This window comes from Lupinus angustifolius, chromosome LG08, assembly GCF_001865875.1.
Source record: "Lupinus angustifolius cultivar Tanjil chromosome LG08, LupAngTanjil_v1.0, whole genome shotgun sequence".
Taxonomy (NCBI): domain Eukaryota; kingdom Viridiplantae; phylum Streptophyta; class Magnoliopsida; order Fabales; family Fabaceae; genus Lupinus; species Lupinus angustifolius.
The window spans coordinates 9617268-9639783 of NC_032016.1; the positions used below are offsets into that span (position 1 = coordinate 9617268).

General features: G+C 31.9%; 3 protein-coding genes across 3 annotated transcripts; 2 read left to right on the top strand and 1 right to left on the bottom strand.

The window, feature by feature from the left end:
• Nucleotides 8270–13081, top strand: LOC109354927 (ABC transporter G family member 25-like). Its single transcript, XM_019597750.1, has 3 exons — nucleotides 8270–8410; nucleotides 8591–9437; nucleotides 11762–13081. Exons 1-3 carry the CDS (start codon nucleotides 8285–8287, stop codon nucleotides 12778–12780), a joined length of 1992 nt encoding a protein of 663 aa, XP_019453295.1. The 5' UTR covers nucleotides 8270–8284; the 3' UTR covers nucleotides 12781–13081.
• LOC109354589 lies at nucleotides 15401–16205 on the top strand. The gene has a single exon (XM_019597189.1). The coding sequence runs from the start codon at nucleotides 15514–15516 to the stop codon at nucleotides 16108–16110; it is 597 nt and encodes a 198-aa protein (XP_019452734.1). The 5' UTR covers nucleotides 15401–15513; the 3' UTR covers nucleotides 16111–16205.
• On the bottom strand, nucleotides 16925–22449 carry LOC109354588 (receptor homology region, transmembrane domain- and RING domain-containing protein 2-like). The gene is made up of 4 exons (XM_019597188.1): nucleotides 22021–22449; nucleotides 21248–21478; nucleotides 19699–20106; nucleotides 16925–18470 (listed from the first exon to the last, which is right to left on the bottom strand). The coding sequence occupies exons 1-4, from the start codon at nucleotides 22145–22147 to the stop codon at nucleotides 17902–17904; spliced, it is 1335 nt and encodes a 444-aa protein (XP_019452733.1). The 5' UTR covers nucleotides 22148–22449; the 3' UTR covers nucleotides 16925–17901.

Below are 22516 nucleotides of genomic sequence, written 5' to 3' on the forward strand. Positions count from 1 at the left end.
GTGTACATAATAAATCAAGCGAATTCTATATGGAGTGAGATTAATGAATGTGCATTGTCCATCTTCTCAATTAAGCTTTTTGTCTTATAAAATTATATCAAGGAAGCTGAATAATGAGTTTTATTTTCTTTGTTTGGATACTTAAAACATCCTAAGTTCTCTAAACTGAATGCATAATTTTATAAGAAATTTCTCAACCCATTTTAAAGAGGTTCCCAAACGAGAGCGTTTAACTTTAAAACCATAATTCACTTTATTAAATCAAGAATGAATATACTCTTACTAGCTCATCTTAGAGAGGATCTCACTTTAGATGATCGACTTTTCATATTTATTATGGTACTTATACCCACAAAAGGTAATTGAACCAGAGAAAGTGAAACGGGAAGAGACTAAATCAGAAATAAAGAAAATATTTTAGGAAAATATCCATATTATTTTTCAAGTTCGAAAATAATTCCTTGAGAGGAGGTGTTTAGTTCAACTTATGTTAAGTGATTTCTGAGAAGTTATGCCATTACTAAAAATGTTAGAGTGGGAGTGTAATGTTTGTTTTAAGCTTTTAAAAAATATATTCAAAAGTAACATTCTCATAATTAGGAAAGAAGATACTAAACTATCAAAAATCCGTGTACACGCTTTTAACAATAAAAGTAAGGACCACCCTTAAAGACTAATACAAAAAGAGAAAAAACTGAGTGTGAAGTTGTGTACATCGTTACTCATATACAATGAATGATGGATGATGTAAAGATTGTGTATAAATTTTTACATTGACAGTATATAGGTATTATGTTCGTTCATTCAAAATACTAATAACTTTTGAAGCATAAAATTCATGAAGTATGTTTCAACAAGACAATCTATTGGAGATCAAAGCTACTATGACACATTTTGCACATTTTACACATATGATTAATATCTTAGATAGTTTGTTAAGAGTTTGTTAAGTTATTACTTGTATCACAAGTTATCTTTGTATTGTGTATATAAGCACATGACTTGTAATCCTTTAATCAAGCAATGAAGATTCACAATATTCATTTTATGTTTTCGCATTATTTTTGTAATACAATCTTTTTTTTAATTAGACCCCCATATAATGCTTATAGAATTAAGTCACAACCAACCGTTCTAAATCTTTAGTTCGATTTTCTTTTTGAAATTCTAACCAAACATGTCTTTCAAAATAACCTTCAATTCCCATTATTATGATTCTAAAGTCTAAACCTATAAACAAATGTGGCTTCATAAAACAAATTTTAGTAATGATTAAATTCTATGGAAGTGATAAGAAGTGGAAGTTTCCAAACACAATAATGCAAAGAAGCACGTGTAAGGTTTTGACTTAGTTTCCTTCATTCATTGAACTTAAGTACTTAACCAAACTATGCACCCAAAAGCAACTTATCCCATTAAGCACTTAATTCCCATCTCTTCTATTTCACTAACGAATAAGGATATCTTCCCACTAACCACTAATCACTAACCACTAAATTTCCACTTTTGCATCTATTTTCCAAAACAAGACATTGTTGCATAAAGCTTATATTCATGTATTCCGTCCATTATATTATAGTAGGTTGAATTGTAACTAAATATTTCATTTGATGAAATCTTAGTGGGGAACTATAATTTATTGATCCCTTATACCCTTTGCATTACAACTTGAAATAGCTTTTAAAAGCTAAATTTCTAAAGTTACAACTTTATTTATTTCATATTCACATAATAACTATAAAGTTCCCAGCCATCTCAATAAACTACCCTCTATACAATGCCTAGAATTTTAATCACTAGATTTTATTTAGTGTAAATAGTATATTGATCAAATAATATATGTGCATGATTGAGTAAAATATGTAATTCAAATTAATGTCTTTTTGAGAGTAACCTCACCTAAAACAATTGGAAAATATCTGATTAGAAACTCCATTAAGAGATATCTCAATTGCCTAATATTAGCTTTTTCTAAAACTATTGCCTAACATTACTAATTTTGCATAAATATCTCAATTGCACCAAACCTGATTCCTAAATAGTGATAACAATATCACTAAAAAGGAAGAAAAAAAACACAACGAATCTTACAATATGCGTCAATAAATAATTTAACCATGCATGTGCATTACGCGTCATAACACACAATACACAGTGATATGCTGAAAATAATATTTTTTATATTATCAATATCCTATCCATCATTATATCTATTATTTATTTATTGATCATCATTTATTTTTACATAAAAATAATAATACGTGAATAATATATTGACGATATAAAAAATCTTATACTAAATAAATTTTATACTCCACAAAAAATATGTCAACGATGACTCATTGAATGCAAAATTTTTGTATTACCAAAGAGTATATATTTCTTTACATTTTTTGGGTAATGAACTAATTATTTGGGGTTTATAGTTGTCTCTCCCAATAAGTGTCACTCATAGGAATCGAACACTTGACATTAATATTTAAGTGAAGTCTTACACCACTTGATCAATATATGTGTTGGTATTGAACATGCAATTTTGCCATTAAGTTGGAAGTTCTTTGATCACGTTAATTACAGCTACGTGCTTAAACATTGCTAAACAATTTTTCACGTTTCAAGCAAGGTTCTCAAATCATTGTTAGGAGTCTTAAAACAAATGCATAATAAAATTATGATAGTTATTGAAATATAATTACTATACTAAACTATGTCAAAAGTAATGATATTGACCCTTCAAATTATATATCTACACTTTCTACCAACCCATCATAATTTTTATTTTTAGTTTTATAAAATTATCATTGATTGGTAAGATTTGTGAACATGTTGATGAATAATACATAAATAAACAATATCATTATTCTTATTTGAATCTCACACATTATTTTATAATGTATTATAACTTCTTAGAAAATAAGAATGACATATATTTTCCCCACAATAGCAAACATCATCTTTATTTTTATTTTGGTCCCATAACATCTACTTTTTTATAACATCTATATTTCTCATCAATTTTCTTTGGCTAAGAACAATTAAGAATTATTCTTATTTAAGAAGAACAAAAAATAAAAATGACACAGTAAAGATAAAGTAAAAATATAAGTTTAATTTAATTTTAAAATAATTTTAACTACTATCACTAAAAATAAAGTGCCATTTTCTCTCAAAAAGAACGTTTTTTCTATCAAATCTTACACTTTCTAACGTTGAAATTGATTTCTTGGATCTAATATTATAAAACCCATTTCTAATTATTTCATTATTATAAGTTGTTCCATTTTTAAAGTGACTATTTACGTATATTAAAAAATAGAAAATAAGAATGATACTCTTCTTCTTTAACAAAAAAAAATACAATTCTTATATTTTAATAGTATAATATCTAACTTTGTTGATAGGGGTGAGCATGACCTGACTCTATTTGTTCATCCGATATAGCCCGACCACAATCGAACCTGAATAGGTTCGGATCTCATTGGGTCTTGGTTAGGGTTCAAAAATTAAATTCCGTCCAATCAATATTTAGGGTCAGGTAGAGACTAAGTATGACCTGACCTGACCCGTTCAATGATCACTCACTCATCATGTTTGTATGTGTCTTTATTCAAATGTGTACAGAGTAATGATAAGTTTTTGGTCGAAAGTATCATTGATTGTCTATTTTTCATCATATATACACGATTAATAATATATATACATATATCATTTTATATCTCAAATTACATATTCACAATAATAAAAATATTGATGAATTTTTATCTAAAATGAGTATGCATTATATTTAATGGAGTCAGGTTTTGGTTTAAAGGCCGACTCGATCAATATTTAGGGTTGGGTTACCTTTTCGTCTATGATCGGTTCCGAGTTCAAAAAATGATTCAGCCAACATTTAGGTCTGGGAATAAGACAAACCTTAACTCAACCCAACCCGACTCATGCTCATCCCTAATTATTAATATAAAGATTTATATTATAATTTACTTATATTACTTGTATCATGAATCACCGAAGATAATTAGATAATTAAATATAAATAACAGATGACAATAAAATATTTACAATGTTAAAAGTTGTTACACTAAATAGGGCATCTTATATGTTAATGTACCTAACAAGTTGAGAGAAATGAATGGAGGACAAGTGTTGAGGTTGAGTGGATCTATGTTGTCCAATGAGAATCTCACAAATAATACTAAACAAAACTAAGTGGACAAAACATATTCATTTTGTTTTGTGCATTAACCCTCAAAATAGAAAATATAACTTAGTGGTAGCACGTGCCACTCAACACGTGTCCATTGCTTTTTTATTTATTTATTTTATTCTATTTTGGGGTGTGCATTATCATCACTCATTGAACTTGGTCCATCCATGATAGTCAAAAGAGGCAAAGATAAGGTTGGAATGACCTACGTACTTCAACACTCTTTATTACTTTCATCAATTTATCCATGACTTCGATTTTAACTAAAAATTAAGTTCATTAAGTAGATGTGTTAAAAAATTTGGTACATTAGAAGAAAAAAAACAACAAAACTACAAAAGAGAGATATTTAGGACAAAATAAGTTTGATAATGAATAGAAGTCTATACTTAATGTTAAACATACAAGTTAAAACCTAGCTTAGCTATGAAGTCTGCTACCTTATTTGTTTCTCTAACAATATACTTGATTTTTACAACCCAATCACGAGACAACTATGAGAAGACATTAGAAACAACAAACTTAGTATGATGGATGCAGATGTAAACTCCCTAAGAAATAAACTGAATAGCTTTAAGATAATCACTTTCTTAATATATTCATATATAGAATTAATTATATAAATGTATATAAGAATCATATTTTATAATTATTATTATATACATGCATATGTTTTCTTATATATGTTTAATATATTTTCAGAAATTTGATTTAAAAGTGTCCAATCACATGATTGAAGGCATCATTGATTCAGATCAACCCGTAGACATCTCCAAGCATGTTCTATGGTGAGACAACGTATAGGGCCTCCTATTTTTAGGACATGTTAAAGCCACCTATGTTTTTGAACATGACTTAAATATTTTTGGGTTTTATAATACAATTTTAAATATAAATTAATGGAGATAATTGTGAAAGAGTTTTGAATATAAATAATAGCCATTCCAATGATTCTTATTGCCATTAAATGGATGTTGATCCGATATTTGCTCAAAGGCATGAAACCCAAGACATCCTGATTTATATACTGGGTCAATCAGGTTGGTTCTTTGTGCCTAATTTTGATGTAGCAGCTATATTACGAAATTATAGAAGGTCCCTTTTAAAATTAAACAATTCGAGGTGAAATTCTCATATATGGCTTTCAGGGCTTCACAATTTAATGAAGAATCATTTTGGGCTAATTTTTCTTTTATATTGTTGATCAAACAATTGAGTCATTGACTAAGAGGTTTGAACATTATTAAGAATATGAAAATATTTTTTTGGGTTCTTATTTACTTCTGAAAAGTTGCTTTCATTGGATGATATGAGCCTAAAGTCTTGTTATAGTTATTTTGAAGCTATACTTATGAACTATAATTAATCTAACATTAATGGAAATGAATGATACTTGGAGTTATAGTTACTTAGAGAATTCTTGCCTAAGGAAAATATGTATGATTAATATTTTGAAGTTTTTGAATTATATAAATTGTTTGCCTAATGCAATAATTGCATGTCGAATTTTGTTGAATATTCTTATTATTGACAGAGTTTTTCTAAACTAAAATTATTGACATTTATTAAGAATGACATTTACGCACTCCAAAAGAGATCAACTCATTAGAGTATACTATTAGATATCAAAAAATTTAAAATTAGTAAAGTCTTACTTATTTATACAAAGTGATGAGAAAGTCTAAATGAATTATAATTGATAGGAAATAAGAATGTTGTCTTCAAGAAAGAATGTTAAATATAAAGATTTGGTCAATGATTTTGAGAGTGAGTTTAGATGTTATAAAAAAATAAAATATTCTAAACTTACAAATAATTTTTTGTAATAAAATTTGTAGTAAAAATCAATTGAAATATATGACTCTTAATTTTTTCATTTTAATATTTTACCTTTTTAAGGGGTCTAATTTTTTATATTTGTACACGAATAGGTCACCCTTCCACTATAATGAAGACATGCAATTGGTCCGATTTGGTTTGGAATTATTTATCACTTAAGAAACTTAATTTGAATCAAAGTCTAATAATTGGACGTGAATCCATGATAATAAACATTTTTTAAATTTTTTTCAAAAATATATAATACAATACTCAATGTTTATAGCGTGAGCCAAAAGAAGTAAAAAATGTGAGGACATTCTAGCACCACAAACATTTTTATTTGATGCATGATGACCCCTATTATGTAGTCACGTTCCTACAAGAAAATAGGAGTTCAATTTATAGGACACCCATTAATCATATTTGAGAGTAGGTCAAATATAAGAAGAGTTTTAAAGTCACTATCAATCACAATTTATGAATGGATAGAGACATTATATGTTTCCATATGGTTTATCTAATTGGCCATACTCATCATTTATAAGCTATAATTGAATTGTTCACTCATTGAAAGCTCAAATAGCAATAGGAGATGTTTGTATACAAATTTTATATACAAGAATTAGTTTCACGTACTTGTGAATGTCTCCGGCTCGAACATAATTGCCTCCAGTGCGAGAATACTTGTGAGAAACAAAAAAATAGCAATAGGAGATGTTTGTATACAAATTTTATTCTAATAAGTTTTATGATTTGATACATAAAAGACTTTGCTTTTTTAGTTTGGTCGTGTAGAATATTATTTCAACTTGTAACAGTATTTAAGATTCTGAAGTGCTACTCATATCCTTTACTTATTGCTCCTCACTCACACCACTCTTCTGTCTATATCATGGATTTGTAACTTCTTTCATCTTATTCTTAGTTTCCATAGGCTTTAACTTATGAGTCGGACTCCTCTCGTAATGGTATTAGAGAGAGATGTGATGTGTAAAATAAAATAAAAAATAAAATGAAATGATAATTATTAGATTCTTCTATTTGTATTTGTAATGATATTTTTATCTTTAAAATTAGTTTAAAAATAATAATTTGATTCAAATATTAACTTATTTAGAAGATTTATGAAATAGTTATGTGAGATTTATTCCATTTATAAAGAGGACTAGCACTCAAAGACCACACTACAACCTTGCATCGAGCTACATTAGACAACATCATAGTCGAATTGTGGGAGACTACATCACATCAATTAGGTTTAGAAATAAATTTTTGATAACTCACCATAACAATTATAATTTGCAATGTAGTGTTCACAACCATGCGGCTGAAGTTAGTTAATTAATATATTCAAAATATTTTGTTAATAACTATTTTGAAAAAATTAGAAAAACTTTAAGTACTTTTATAATACAAAGTATTTGGTGTTATTCAAAATAAAATTACATAAATACTTGTTTGCATGGTTCAATGTCTTAAGGTAGTTTGAGTTTTCTGGTTCAAAGAATATTGTATCTTGTGTAAAATTTATAGGATTTGAAAAAAATATATTAGAGAAACTAAGTATTTTTATTGCACACGTAACATTATAGTTGGTAGTTATTGCTCACATAACATTAGACCTACCAAGAGTATATGTCATTTTATTTTTATGTATTTTGAGTCATGGATTGAATAGTGAGGCTTTTATCTATTATTGTAGTATTTGATGATTATGAGAGGGGTTATTCTGAAATTGAATAAACTATACCTTTCCTTAAAATAAACATTAATAAAGTAGTGTGAGTAAAAAGAAAAGAGATGAAAGAGATAGATAAAGAAATGATGAAGGCGTTAGTGGAGAGTTTGCATGAAGTAGATTTGAGCATATACCAACTTCACTATTAAGATATTCTCTGTTAATAGAGAGACCGACAAATGTTATAATATAATACATACAAAAATAATATCTAATGATATTTTTATCATTTTATTTATTACAAAATCGGATTTTTGTTACTAAAAATATGAGAAAAAACAACTACGGATCCTTGTTCCAACTCCACATACATGATTGCCACGTTGCAAACCCCATTTTGTAATAGTTCCTCTTCCTCCATAAATACCTCATTCTATTTCCCTCTTCTCTCCCTCTCACTTCATTCATTCACTACTCTCTACTCTTTCTTTCCAATTCTCTTCTCATTTTCCTTTCTCCCTTAACTTCATATCAAAGCAAACATAGTAATAATAGTAATAATAATAATAATAATAATAATGCCAACACCAACATTAACAACAATATGTGTAGATACTCCGAATGGAGACTCATCCGAACACACCCGTCCTCAATCGCGTCACATTCAACCTTTTATGTCTCCTTCTTACTCAATCACTCTCAAGGTATATATATATTTCAAATACACCTATCTCATATTCTCGTATATACTGATAAATTCTTCTATACTATAAGAAAATAATATGATATAAAAGAATTTATAAGATGATATATCATTTTCCTTATATAATATATATTTTATCGTGGATTATAATTAATTAACTCTATATTTGAATTTCATGCAGTTCATGGACGTGAGCTATCGAGTGAAAAAGATAGATAACAAAACAAGCAAAAGAAGTTGTATTAAGAGTTTCTTCACAACTCATGACTCACCACCACCGTCAGATCAAATTAGATCAACGGAAGAGAAAACCATTCTGCATTCTGTAACGGGAATAGCGTACCCAGGAGAGATCTTAGCCATTCTTGGTCCATCAGGGAGTGGAAAATCAACGCTCCTAAATGCACTCGCAGGGAGGCTCCATGGACACGCTCTCACTGGAACAATCCTCGCTAACTCTTCAAAACTCAACAAACCGGTTCTCCGTCGAACCGGGTTCGTTACCCAAGACGACATTCTCTACCCTCACCTCACGGTTCGGGAGACTCTCGTCTTCTGCTCCATGCTCCGCCTTCCCAGGACTCTGCCGCGAGAAACAAAGCTCGCTGCGGCAGAGTCCGTGATGGCGGAGCTAGGGCTATTGAAGTGTGAGGACACCATAATTGGAAACAGCTTCATCCGAGGCGTTTCCGGTGGTGAAAGGAAGCGCGTGAGTATTGCACATGAGATGTTGGTTGATCCGAGTTTGTTGATCCTGGATGAGCCGACCTCCGGGCTGGACTCGACGGCGGCGTACCGGTTGGTGACGACGCTGGGAGCATTGGCGAAGAAAGGGAAGACGGTGGTGACGTCAGTGCATCAACCGTCGAGCCGCGTGTATCAGCTGTTTGATAAGGTGCTGGTGTTGTCGGAAGGACAGTGCTTGTACACCGGAAAAGGAAGCGAAGCAATGAGATACTTTGAATCGGTAGGGTTCGCTCCATCTTTTCCGATGAATCCGGCGGATTTTCTGCTTGATCTCGCTAACGGTATGTCACCATTTTTCTCTCTCGCTTTTCTTACAATAATCAACCCATATTTTAATATTTGTCACCTTCTTATAAATTATTATTATTTTAATATTCTATTTTAAAACTTTATAACTTCTTTCATCGATTAAATGACATAATTTAATTGATTTAAGACATAAAAGGGATACATGGTTGTATAAAATTTAGATGAGTTACTAATATTTGGTAACGATCGTTGTTACTGAGATTAATGTGTGATCTCTTGTTGCACAATTGAAGATTTTGTAACTGAGATAATGGAGTTTGCTGACTGTATATTTATGCATGCATGATGTATTGGTTGTGATTGTGTTGGTAGAACTTTTAAGTACGGACATGATAGTGATTTTTTGGTTCATGTATTTATCAAAGTTTTCAAGGCTAAGGGCATTAATTAAGTTGGACAAGATAGTATGGAAGACATGAAATCGGATAATAAAGATAGACTTAAGGAATGAAGTGCAGGAGATTGTAAGTTCGACTCTTATTATTAATAGGAAAAGAAAGTTACAAAATAATTTGATAGTTAGAATGAAGGAGGTTGAGGATGCAGTCTCACTATCAATAAAATATTAACATACTAATAATTACAGATCGAAGCAGACATTATACTGTGTGTCTAACTCTCTATTGCCACACTTGTTGGCCATGGATACAACACACCATGATATTATGGTCCACCCCTTATCTGAGCATAATTGCTACTATGATCTTTGGGGTTTATTGCATGGCATATCCTTTTCTAGTTAATCACCTGCGTCACATTTTTAGCATTTTGGCAATACCTATTGTGATAGTGGTGATGATGATGGGATGTAGATATGATTGTGTGTAAAGAATATAGAATAGTTATGTCTAGGGTTTGAGACAGAAAAGAAAGATAAAGGTTTTAATTTGCAGCTTGAGTGGAACATATTGATTAGACAAGTAATGGGTTTTGATTTTTTGCATCAGAAATGTTATGCTTTAGTTTAAAGAATTCCTTGATGCTTAATACGTGTCCTCTTTTTGGAAAATATATGCCATTATTGGCTCTTACTTTTTCTAGCCTCTCTTATAATAGGTTAGATTTTCTTTTTCTGGGGACCAGATTTGACTCCTTATGCTTCATATTTTATAAATATATTATTTCGTATGAGCATAATTTTATAGTTTTCAGTATAGTCAATTTTAACCTATGTATTATACAATTACACTTTAACTAATCTAACGTTATGCCTTATCCCTAAGAGTTTAAAATGAATGTACTAATAATAATAATAATAATAATAATAATAATGTAAAAACAATTGGTTTAAGTTGATTCATTTAACATCCTAGGCAGTTGGCACTTCAAGATATTATTAGTGATATCTGTCTCCTCTCTTAGCCTTTTCTTTTGATTCTTGGGACCATGAATCCATGATTATAATTTGGATAATGAGGTGGTATAGCTATGATAGAGATCATTTGTTCCAAACGGTGTACCAACATTTATCTCAAACTAAATAGAGTATCACTTTTTATAACCTTTTGTATTTAATTTTTTTATTTATTTACATGTCAATATGTGATTGGCTTGGGACAAGGAATAAGATACAATGAATAAGATACCGGTAGGAACGGATTATCTTCATCCGTGTAGCTGATGACAACATTGCTAGCTTGAGAAACCATCTATCTGTTGTAAAAGAAATATTTTTTTAGCAAAAAGAGCACTGCCATACAATTGGTTTACGTTGATTCATTTTTTCTTATCGACCAACATTAGAACATGGTCTTGGGGCAGTTCCTTATTCAAAATTACACGTGGAAAAACACTGATCTTAACTCTTTTGACAATGATCTGACCAAATTATATCCTTTTCTGGTTTACTTTGCTTCTTTTTTTCTCTTTTCCTCCATCTTTAGTAGCATCTTTATCTTAGGATTTGTTAAAGAGCTACACGTGTTGGGTTGCTTTACATCCTTAGAAATATTTTTCTCCCACAAAAGTAAAGTCATTGACAGAGAGATTTGATAAAAGAAAAGTGAATAGCTAAGTTGATATTAATATTATACAAATGAAAGTGAGAGATGGTGGCCAAATCAGCTATGTCAGCACCAATATTAGTGGACACTCACCATAACACCACCAATAATACTTGATCATGTTTATGCCCATGATCTGCCCCTTTAGAATATTCAAGTTGTTGTTTAATTAATTTTAGCACATTTTTTTACTGAAAAGAAATTCCTACATCGATATTAATTATTAGAAGTTATAAATTATCGGTGTATACATTTTTTTCTCTATTGATTAAGCTTGGCCTTGAACTTTGCAGGTGTTTGCCATGTTGATGGTGTGAGTGAAAGAGATAGGCCAAACATTAAGCAGAACCTGGTTCATTCATACAACACAATACTGGCTCCTAAGGTAAAAGCTGATTGCATGGACACTGCAAGTATTCCTAACAAAAACACTCACCCTTTAAGAAGCAACCCTTCCAAACAATGTAGACATAGTGACAGGGTTAGCTTGTTTGATTGGTTCAACCAATTCAGTATTCTACTACAAAGAAGCATCAAAGAAAGAAAACATGAATCCTTCAACACTCTTAGAGTCTTTCAAGTTCTTGCTGCTGCACTATTAGCTGGTTTAATGTGGTGGCACTCAGACTATAGGAACATTCAAGATAGGCTTGGCCTGCTCTTTTTCATTTCCATCTTTTGGGGAGTCTTTCCATCTTTCAACTCGGTTTTTGCATTTCCTCAAGAACGTGCCATATTTATGAAAGAGAGGGCTTCTGGTATGTACACATTGTCATCCTATTTTATGGCTAGAATTGTTGGAGACCTTCCTATGGAGCTTATTCTTCCCACTGTTTTCCTCTCTGTGACATATTGGATGGGTGGATTAAACCCTGATTTGTGGTCCTTTGTGTTGACTTTGTTGGTTGTTCTTGGATATGTTCTTGTGTCACAAGGTCTTGGACTTGCTTTAGGTGCTGCAATCATGGATGCAAAGCAAGCTTCCACAGTAGCAGCAGTGACAATGTTAGCATTTGTCTTAACAGGTGGATACTATGTGCATAAGGTGCCACATTATATGGCTTGGATCAAATACATATCAACAACCTTTTACTCTTATAGGTTACTGACTAAAATCCAATATGGTAATGGCAACAAAATCTTAAGCTTATTGGGTTGCCATCATGGTGGTAGTGATAGGGCTAGATGCAAGTTTGTTGAAGAAGATGTAGTGGGACAAATTGGCACTGTAGGAAGCATTGGAGTGTTGTTTCTCATGTTTGTGGGTTATAGAATATTGGCTTACCTTGCATTGAGGAGCATCAAGAGTTGAAAATTAAATTATGTATTACATAGTTTTGAATGACATAAGAATGAAGAAAATGATGAGATAATTTGTTAGCTTGTTCTGAGGTGCATCAGAAACAACCTTTACACTAGGCATGATTGGCTTGTTGATCCTTACCAAATGTAATTGAAGAATATTGAAAGAAATTTCTAGTGTAAAGTTAGTGAATTACCAACCAAAATTGAAGTGAAGAAAGATGAGTAATTGTACATTTGGATTTCAAGTTGGCTATTAAGTTTCATTCTGTACTCAGTAAAGTTGAAATAATTTTCTTAAATATAGAATCCTTTCCCATATCACTTTATTTCTACGGTTCTCAGCCTGCTATAGTTCTTGTAAAAAGATAGATGCATGCCAATTAAATTATTTTAATGCATTTTGTAAGCTAGTGTTTCTTTGGGAGAGAACAAGATATATGCACTCACATTATAATAGTTGTATGTATCATCAGTTTATGCATTATCCACCATTTATCTTTAATTATTATTGAGTATTCGGAAAAAAAGTAATACTTATTGTAAAACAAAGCTACCATAAAAACAAGACAGCAGCAATAATACTCTAGTTAATCAAATGAAACATTGGTTAAACAAGAATTCTTGTAATTGACACGTTTTACACATTTAACACGTGTTAAAATTATTTTACAACATGTGTTTATTAGTTTGTTAGTTAGTTATGTAATTTTGTTAAATTCTTACCTATTCATACACAGTAAATAAGACTTTTTCTTGTGTTGCTAAATAATGAGAATATCTATAATATTCATCTTTTAAGCTTTTGCAATAATACTATCAAACACATGATAAAAGAACAAGTCACCTCATGTCTCTCTGAGAATTTTGGTGATGCTAATTCTTTCTCCATCCAAATGTTCCATTACCTTGTTGAATGACAAGGTGGAGAAGTTCAAATAGGTGAGTAATGCATGTTCCAAAATAGTACTAAAAATAAAAGGAAGCCACCTGGTTCATTAAGAAACCATGTATAGAAAGAAAGTATCACTATGTCTAAAAGAGAAATCTGCTTTTGAATTTGTCATTGTGTAGGTGGACAAAGGTGATATGCAAAGTTATTTTTTTTGGTTTACTACATGTATCCTCATATTGAAAGTAATTGTGTCCGGGCGAGAAACATTCACAGGTACGTGAGGTTAACTCTCTCAATGAGCATTTTTTCCATCCACAAAACTCGAACCCGAGACCTTACTTAAGGGGAATCAAGCATGTACCACTTGAACCAACGTCCTTTGGTATTCAACGTTATTCTTTCATCTTTATCAAAGCCCAACTTCTTGAAAAAGAGCAATAAGGAAAAAGAGAGGGATTAGAAAAACAAAAAGGCTTAAGCTTTGTTTAATAAGCCTTGGGGCAATAATTTTCTTCATCTTTTCTGATGGGACATCCATGATGAAGTGTTTTTACATAGGCTAATTAAAGGAAATATATAAGTGAATTTCACATCATATTGACTTAAAACTTTAAAGCGTTAGATCTTATATATTCTTTAATTTATTAATTTCTTCTATATGATATTTATTTTCCACACTTTTAAATACCCAACACTTTTATACAATACAAAGTTCAATGTTTATGATTGGTTGATTGCTTAAAAAGACAAAAGTTGAAAAATTAGTTTAATAAGATTAGGGATCCAAAGACTAACTTAGTGTTTCGGTATAACCAATTGTATCTTTTTACTCTACGAGTAAGGAACTAACCACTTTTCAAGTGTGTGATTCTCTCTCCTAACAAATGTCGTTTTTAAGAATTAAACATTTAACTTTTTGGTCTATTTTAGGATCCAATAAAACCTTACACTATTAAACTAACGTTTTGTCGGGAGAATAACTTAATATTTGAATAGCCAGAGTGCCCACTTTATAATCTCATTTTAATTGTTTGTTTTAAACCCTATTAGTTATTTACTAACTTTATTAGACATATATCATAAGTTTTGGTTAAACTGAAAACTTTATAGACTATAAAGCCCTTATGTTGAAAAACCGAAAAATTATTGTCTCAATATTTGGGTCTGTCTTCAGCCCCAATTTCCAAAACCACCTAGCTTAGGGTAAAGTATAATTTTCATTTGGGGTCTAAAATATAGGCACCATTTTGTGGTACCATATTTTATTTTAGAATTTCGATCATCAATTATAAGAGTATAATAGAAAAAAGTTAACAATTTTTTTTAAAACTTACATATTAATGTTATCCTTGGTTATAACCAAACCATAAACAACATTTAAAATGAAATGGATAGAGCATTATTTATCATTTATTATTTCCAAATTTTAAGGAAGTAATTGATATTCATAATTAATTAGCTTTTACCATTTAATTAATTAGCATAAACACATAATCTGAGTTAACCTGTTTTTCCTACTAGTTGAGGTGAGTAACCCTCAACTAATTCTTTTCATCTAAATTTTATTCACAGCAAAAGTGAACAAAGTAAAAATTGTACTCAAACATCCCTTTTTTTCTTAATATTTTACTACTTCATGTGCAATAAAAAAACCATTTTTTTTATTGAGAACCAAAGTTTAAATCACCTAAGAGTGGAAATTAAAATATATAGGACTTGTATTCTCATCTTTCTCTAATGTCTTATGTCTCTATATAATATTAATATGTGCAAAGATACCTTTAGAGTTTTAGAGAACCAAAACAAAAAGTGAAGTGTCACAATTCACACAAATAAACTCTGATCTTTATGGATTCTTCAGCAACTCTCACTCACCATCATGCTAAAGTTGTTCCAAAACAATGTAATAACTTCCCTTCTAGAAGGTACTTGTCTTCTCGTAGGACACCTTCATTTTCCTCCTCTTGTTCATCATTTTCTTCACTTGAATCATTCTATTTTCATGATGATCCTCTTCTTAGTCCTGTCACTCCACTTAGATTCTCAGGTGTACCATTTTCTTGGGAACATTTACCTGGAATACCCAAGAATCATAATTCCAAAAAGAACAAGGATTCATCCTTGAAAACCCTACCATTACCACCTCCTACATACTCTTCTAAAAAGCTCAGTCATGAAGAAACTAGGGTTATGAAGAAGAATTATATACAAACTAGTGTTCAAAGGGATCCTTTCTTTGCTGCAATGGTTGAATGCTCAAAGGATGGTAATCATGAAGAAGCAAGTAGCAGTTTAAAGAGTGGAGCTAAAGTATCAAGGAGTGTAAGTGATCGTTTAGGATTTATTAGCCTTTATAGTTCTTGCAAGAGAACTTGTGCTGTTTCTGAGTCTTTAGTTTACCTTCCAAGCTCAAGAAGATGCAACTATGAAGTAAGTTATAGGTAGAGGCATATTCATCTGATGTATATTACTATACTTCATTGTTGAGTATATTGTATAATATGAGTGAAAATATGGCATAAAAGACAAATGAGGAAGTACCCCATCTTTCATCATAATTGATACAATAATCTTAGAAATGAAGTTAGGTAAATGGGTTCAACTTGTTTTGCCCCACATGGTTTAATTTGAATGCATTTCTTATGGTAGATCTACCAACTAATGCACTTTCTCTATCCATTAAAAAATGTAAGCAAGTTCCTATAGTTTTTGAAAGATGATAATAATTTTGTATTGGAATAACAACTACATGCATGATGATGTTTTTTTCTATCATCATAATTATATGCAGTGAAGATAATGTATATATAGCTTCCACGCCTACAGTTTTTTAGGCATGTAATGTTCCTTTTGCTTTGAGTTAAAGACACCTTTTTGTAATTGAGACCTCATTTCTCATAATGTATCACCCCAAAATGTGGATCTCATGCAACCATGCATGCATGTGCCTAGGATTAATGAAGAACTAATGATATCCATGCATAAATAGAAAACATATATTTCAAAATCATACAAAAACATAGGACAATGGTTATGACTTTAAGCCTCAGTCCTACAACTTTTTTTCAATAAAAAATAGTAATATCCTAATCCTTTTAATAAAATAAAAATGGGTATTTATATAGTGATCTTTTGATAAAGCCTTCCTATATGATAAAAATGTATAGTGAAACATACTATCTTGACATTAGAGTGTAAATATTTTCATAAATGTATGAGATGCAACATAATATCATCAAAGCAAAAAAAAATCATAGTGTTAAATGTTTAAATAAAATCTTAATTATTGAGTATAATACACATCCATAAAACTTTGATAAGGAAACACATAGGTGAGTTGGATAAGGTCCTAGGCCTCATTGTGACTAAGACAAAGACATGTCTCATAACTTATACAGTGTTTGTGTGAATACTTACAAAGTTCCAAACCAAGGATGGTGAATTTGCCAAACTATTTGAACTCAATTTCCAAACTAAAGTGGGAGAATAAAACTACTATATAATTTGATACATTTCCTATCATTTTTTTCCAAAATAATATCTACAACATGATAGGCCCCAAAAGCTATTTATCATATGCAGCCAATGAATCTTCATGAGACCAAGTAACCAAAGTAGCTAGAACAACTTGTGTCCCAAATAGAGTGTTGCCATAAGTAACAATAGTTGCATTTCACAGGTCTCATATGCTGTCACCAAGGTATAAACTCATTACATTTGCCACCACATCTACACCAACAAGGCAACAACAATCAACATATTGTACATGTGTTATTGATACAAGTAGATGCTCAAGTATAGAGATAACTCAAGAGTATCACATAATCTGTCATCACACAGTTTACAAACCCATTAGACAGTCAGAATAGTAAGAACTCTGCTGCCTTCAATCTTTCTGTACAGTTCAACGTTTCTCCGGTTAGCGGTTAACTATACTATGAAAACATCAACAATCAACATATTCAACACAAACACGTGCACAAGTTCATCGACTTGAAAGTATAAGAACTTCAACCACCACAAGGAAATAAAACTAACATCATAAAGGATGTTACAATATACACCAGGCATCACGAAAGAAGTCAATTTCCAGAAGAAACACATTGATGGGGATGGCCGAAGTGTCGCATTAAAACTGGACCATCAATCATCACATGGCCACACTTTTAAGTTCAGCATGACTTGGTAATTACTGGTTCAACTGCACAGACATCTCAATCACATAATACTAGGAAATTAAACTTCTGGAAGGGAGTTTGCAGATGCAAACGGTGAGAAGCTTGCGGCTGACTCACTATAACGGAGAGGATGCTGTTGGTGACTAGACGAACCCATGTAACTTACTGAAGCATTGCTTGGACTTGGAATGTACGGAGACATGTACCTTGAGTTGAGAGATGACAAAGATGGGTAGCCCGTTGAACGTGGTGAATTCAAGTGAGATGCTAGAGATCTTCTGGATCCATTCCTAAGATCCAGAGGGCTTCGGCCTGTGCTTAGGGAGGGGGAATGATGGTAGGACCTAAAAGATGGCTGAAAATAGGGCGTACTAGCTAAAGAGTGGTTACGAGAAACAGATGGGGACTGTGATGGTGCCCGAGCAATTTGTATAGCTGAGGATGATGCTAATGATGACCTCCCAGAAGATAAGACAGATGATGCCACAGATGTAAGGCTTGATGAAAGCAAAGGTGTGGATTCTGAAGGTGGTGGATCAGTTAAACCAGTTCTTGCATCACGCTTACAAACTGGACAAAAGGTTCTCCATGAAGTAAGCCAAGAATCCACACAGGCGGCGTGAAACTCTGCCAAGAATCCACAGAAAAAATGAATTAATATAATCCATAACTATGTTATTTTAATATGCATACCATGCCCAATATGCAAATCATTATGCCAAAACAGATTGTGGAGATAAATCTTGTCAAAGGCAGAAAATGATCATTGGGTTGGCAATTTTATCCTACCCATTCCAATCTAAACAATGAGTTGCAGTGATAATTTGGTTGGCATCCTACGAGTTACAGTCAAAACAAGTTGTTATGAATAATTTGGAGCCATAAAGACATCCTTGAAAGAAACAGGCCATAACCAATAAATAAGCTGACAGATCAGACAACACCAATTTGCCAAGAACCAGAGTCCCTTGATTTTTAAGTTTATGTCATACCATCCAACGAACCTCTTCACGAAGGGCTTCACTAAAAAGTTCTATTTCTACAAACTCTGAAGGGGTTCCTCAAGGGACTAGAAGATTAAAGGACATTCTCATTCATTGTATTTTACATTTTTGGTAATCTTTTTCTCAAAAAACCATCATCAGTACTCATATCATTTCTCCTAAAGTCATGTTTCAACACCCCCAAAAAGTTCTAAAATAAAGATTGTATGATGCAAGAAGAAACAGAATCAGTAGAAAAATAGGGGGAAGGGGAATATGCTCAAGCAAGAGAGAGGGAGAGAGTTCTAAAATAAAGATTGTATTATGCAAGACAAAACAGATTCGAGAGAAAATTGAGGGGAGGGGGAATGTGCTCAAGCCAGAGAGAGAAAGAAACTTTATCCAGTATGCAATAAAAATGATGAAATAAGGACAAAAGATGTGTTCATACAGGGAGACTGGATGAATCTAGTGAAGTATTGCTAAAAGATGTGTTCAAACCAGTCTCAGCACTCTTGAGTCTCGTCAGATACTAGTGAAATCTGACGAATTTACTACAATCTTCTCAAATCCCAAGAACAGATACATAAATTATTGAAATTTGGATATGGTAATTGATCTTGACATTCCTTATTTGCCAGGTAATGGTAATTGATCTTATGCCAGAAGTTTACACCAAGCAGCAGACAATCATATGTTCACTCAACACAGGGCCAACAATACATCCAGTACCGGGAAATTCAACAAGAGCCAATGTTCCCGAGTACATAAGTCATGAGTGTTTACAAAAGATAGATCAAACCATGAAAACATTACTTTTTTTTAATTACTGAATTTGAAAAGGAAGATAAATTTAATATGGGACAACTTACTGTGACAACATGGCAGAATCCTGAGCTTTTCTCCAACACAATAGTCTTCAAGGCATATAGAACATGTTCTTGATGTACAGTAGTTATCTTCCAAAACAGCAGTAAATATCAAACTTGGCATTGCTTTAACTAGGCGACTACTCATACCATGAAATTCACTAACACGAGAAGCTCGTGGCCTTTCTCTTCTTATGCGATGCCTCCTGACAAAGAAACAAGTGGCCAGCACCGCAGACATAGCTAGTAGGGAGATAAATGAAATCGCCATGATAGACCAAGCTGAGTTTTCAAATTTTGCAATGAGCCATAGTTCCACATTGGTCAATCCAGCGTATTTCTTTAGTATTTCACCTGAAGTTTTTGATACAAATACTGAGTGTATTCTTATACCAGCAGAATTTCCAGCCACTGAAATTCAAAATAATTGTGAATTAGATATTCTAAAAATATGATGTGTGGGTGCATAAAATATACAGATACATTAAAAGAAAACAAAAAATATATTCAACATTAAACAATCTTCAATAGCCTTTATTTTCACTATAGAACTTGCATTATAATGCTTGACTAGTGTCAATTTCTTACCTATATATCGTATAATTGGTGGGAAGATATCCAGTCCATAAGCTTTAATATGATAACATGTTTCATCAACTTACAATACCTTCTAAACATGTAATACATTCAAAGTTTGTCCAGGCCAGAGTGTTGTTCAATCATTGCAGATATCACAATTTCAGCGGAGCAAAGAATATCACCTCTAGGTAGAACAATGAACTTGATTCTTTCTCTAACACTCCATTCAACATAAGATACTATCCAAAAAAAACTAGAAACCGTCACTAAAATATAATTCCATTTGGTTTAATATTTATAACCTTCATTTAAATTTAAGCATACAACACTTGACTACAATTGCAAGACATCCCTCCACGTCTGGTATTGGATGATACCCAGACTTTTGTATTAAAAAGGCAAATTTATCTTATATCTCCTGTCATCTTTAAACTATTAACAGCTAAGACTCAAAACGTTCAGATGGCAGCAGTGAAAAATCAATTCAAATAGTTGCATGATCCTAAACCTAAGAAGAACCTGTAAATTTGTAGGTTCAGCACATGACATGAATGTACGGGTCAAGTTCAAAATTAATTTCAAAGGTTACTTGTTGCTTGCTGTATGGTTGCAGAAGACAAATGTTTAAGCTGTAAGAATCTCAACCATACAACTAACATGTGTCACATACAAAGCCTCAAACTTGACATATGTATTTCAAGTGAGAATATATCAATGAACACTTGCATACCAACTTCTATAGAAAACATTATAATCTCATTTTATAGTTATAATAACCATAAATGCAAAATCTAAAGCTACCACAATTTCAAAATGGTGGATTTTATAATCTATACAAAGCCGTTTTGCCACAACCTGTGAGTGTACTTTACAACTCAATTATCTTAAGTTAAAACTATGATTAGTGGCAATTGCGTGATGGAAGAGAATGATGAACAACAATATGTCACTACATGTAAGAATTGGTCATTACTTGCAATTAAGACACCACCATCTTCATTGTCATAGACAATTGCAGCTTTGTATCCAGCATTTTGAGCACTTTTGACCTTTTCCTCAAAGCTACATCCCCCTCTAACCACCAAAACAAATGGTGAACTTACATTTGAAACATATTCAGCTTTATTTACCAGTTCTGTACACGCATCAAGTGGTTCAGCTAAATATAAGACCCCACATTCTCCAGACCCTTTGACCTTGGGAGCTGAAATCAAAACACAGTCCAAGTCATGAAAGAGAGGTCCAAAATAGAATTAACATCAGAACAGCACTACCATCACATCACATACATGTAAAAGCAAAACAATAACAAGAACAACATAGCATCACACTTGCACTTTTCTTCACTGTGTTCCCCCCCAAAAGAAACAAAAAGATAGTAATGCAGATATATAGGATTGCACTTTAGAATATCAGGCATCTTCTTTAAGCACATGCCAAATTAGTCCTTATATGCATACACCACACATCAGTATCTACTGTTTGATATCTTCCAGCATTACTTCAAAACTCTATTTTCCACTTTTTCTCCTTCCATAAGCTAACATTCTTTTTTCTCTACTCAAATGGTTTTTAACATAATAAAAAATTTCAGCTGAATCAATTTCCCATAGCCAGAACTCCAACGAAATTGAATTTTTTTCATACTCTCACATACCCAATAACCAAAATCACATTCAACCTTATCCAAACCAGCTAACATAGAAATTACACTAAGACAAACTTGGAAAAACTAAGAAAACTAACCAAAATTAGCTTCAATGTCATCAAAGGAGAGAGTGAGATTGTTCCCAATCAGAACCACTTTAGCAGCCGCCATAGCACACAAACCCACAAAATATAATAAAAACAAGAGAAAACTGAAGGTACCCATCAGATTAAAGGTTCGAAAAGCGCGAATTTTTGGACAGAAATCGTGCAAAGCAGAAAGAGACAGAGGAATTAAAATTAGGGATTTTGTAAATTAGGGTTTTGAAAACAGAGGAAAAGGAATAGATACATCAGCTGCCATCTGAAAAAGAATCAAATGGATCTTCTATTCGATGATGCTTTCTGGTCTCTGTTTCAATTTGATTTGCAAATAAAATCATGACACCAAATCTAAAAGAAAATATCTGAGGAATAGAAAATAGTCAATTTTGGAATATATGTTCCCAATTGAAGCTTGTTCATAAGCAACTTTGGTGTGACCTATGGGAATTTGGTAATTATCATTATTAAGTTGACCAAAAATAATTGGGTC